Source organism: Gastrolobium bilobum, unplaced genomic scaffold (assembly GCF_033153095.1).
Source record: "Gastrolobium bilobum isolate Gb01-03AN ecotype WA unplaced genomic scaffold, APGP_CSIRO_Gbil_v1 utg5369, whole genome shotgun sequence".
NCBI classification, from domain to species: Eukaryota; Viridiplantae; Streptophyta; class Magnoliopsida; order Fabales; family Fabaceae; genus Gastrolobium; species Gastrolobium bilobum.
Genome location: NW_026899621.1, coordinates 109659 through 111086, shown reverse-complemented (window position 1 = coordinate 111086; position 1428 = coordinate 109659). Strand labels below are relative to the sequence as shown.

The window sequence follows — 1428 nt, the reverse complement described above, 5'->3', positions numbered from 1 at the left end:
ACAATGGAAAAGTTAAACAACGAATGTTGTAATAAAGTAGGAGGACGCTAAACTATATACTTTACATGGTCATGAATTGAAGTTCATAAATATATAATAGATCCAATATACGACAAGAAGTTAATAGATTTAAGTTTGTAAAGAACCAATTCAACCCAAAAGCTTAAGTTATTGATTGAGGTTAAATTAATAATTTTATATATTTCAACACGTCTCCTCACACGAGAGCACACAGTGGATTTGAAGGGTGGACGATGCACAGGCCCACCTCTGCGAAGAAAGAAATTTCGGGCGGCGAGGATCGAATCCGGGACAACCACCCCAAAAGCTAAAAGCTATTAGGTGAGGTTAAATTAATGATTTTATATATCTCAACAAAGTTTATATTATGTAGCAACATGTTTATTTATTTTCCATAATTCAAAATTTTAAAACACAATACGTAGTATAGATTTATGTCTATATAGTTGCCTAAACACAGGATTTATGATGAACTAGAGTCCGTAATAAAATAATGGAACACATATACGTCGAACTCCTCAATACCGTTTCCCGTTGTGAAATCGAGTGAGTGAGTCTTGGCCTGAGCGAACCCACGCGCGAACCGGAAATCCCCGGTGCCGCCGACGATCGGCATCTCCCTCACCGGAAAATCAAGCATGTTTCGGCCCAACAAGCTGAGGGTGCTGCCATTATGTGTCCCCTCCGTGAAAACAAAGGTGATGGTCATGGTTAGCCCCACCCCATCCTGGGACGAAGATGCGTAGAACCCCTGTGCCTTTCCCACGAGTTCGGAGTCAGGTTCAGGAGCCACCGTTAATCGGTCGTCGATCATCACAACGGTTCCGAATGGCAGTGGAGAGTTAGATTTATCCTTGAGGGGCTCCGCGACGGTGACTACGGAGGGGTTTGGTCCTGTGATTACGTCATGGAGGTAGAAGTGAAGGTGGGTGAGCTTCTCCTCTTGGAAACCCACAGATGCCGGTGAGACTCTTCTGGAGTAACTTGCGAGTTCTGAGGAAAGAGTTATGGATTCAGCCATATTAGTGATTGGGGGAAAGAGTTACAGCCTTATGGGAACATGCAATGCTCTAAATTTATAATAAGTTGAGTAGTGATAGAAGAAGTACTTATTTTAATATATATAATAAGCGAACGAAAATATTTAAACTCATCAAAAAAATTACATCTAGGGATCGGTAACCGAGGCCGTTTCTTATCAACTTAATAACAATTGAGTTATCACCTTTGATATTTTAATATATATTTTTAAAAAGTTTATTGTTTCTTGTAGGGTCCATGTAATATATAACTCTATCTTTTATATATATACACATATGTAGGATTTTCTCTTTACCCGAGAGTCATACGAGTGTCACATTTTTATATGTATATAAGAGAAAGTTTATCTTTTATAACATAAGAAAT

The 1428-nt window shown here is 38.9% G+C and overlaps 1 protein-coding gene across 1 annotated transcript; it reads right to left on the bottom strand.

Moving 5' to 3' along the window:
* Positions 1-484: 484 nt before the first annotated feature.
* LOC133292012 (pterocarpan synthase 1-like) lies at positions 485-1042 on the bottom strand. Its single transcript, XM_061490382.1, has one exon. It carries the CDS (start codon positions 1040-1042, stop codon positions 485-487), a length of 558 nt encoding a protein of 185 aa, XP_061346366.1.
* Positions 1043-1428: the final 386 nt, after the last annotated feature.

What these genes read in the sequence shown, in the direction of transcription:
- LOC133292012 (XM_061490382.1), bottom strand. Translation starts at nt 1,042, where the DNA reads ATGGCTGAATCCATAACTCTTTCCTCAGAACTCGCAAGTTACTCCAGA.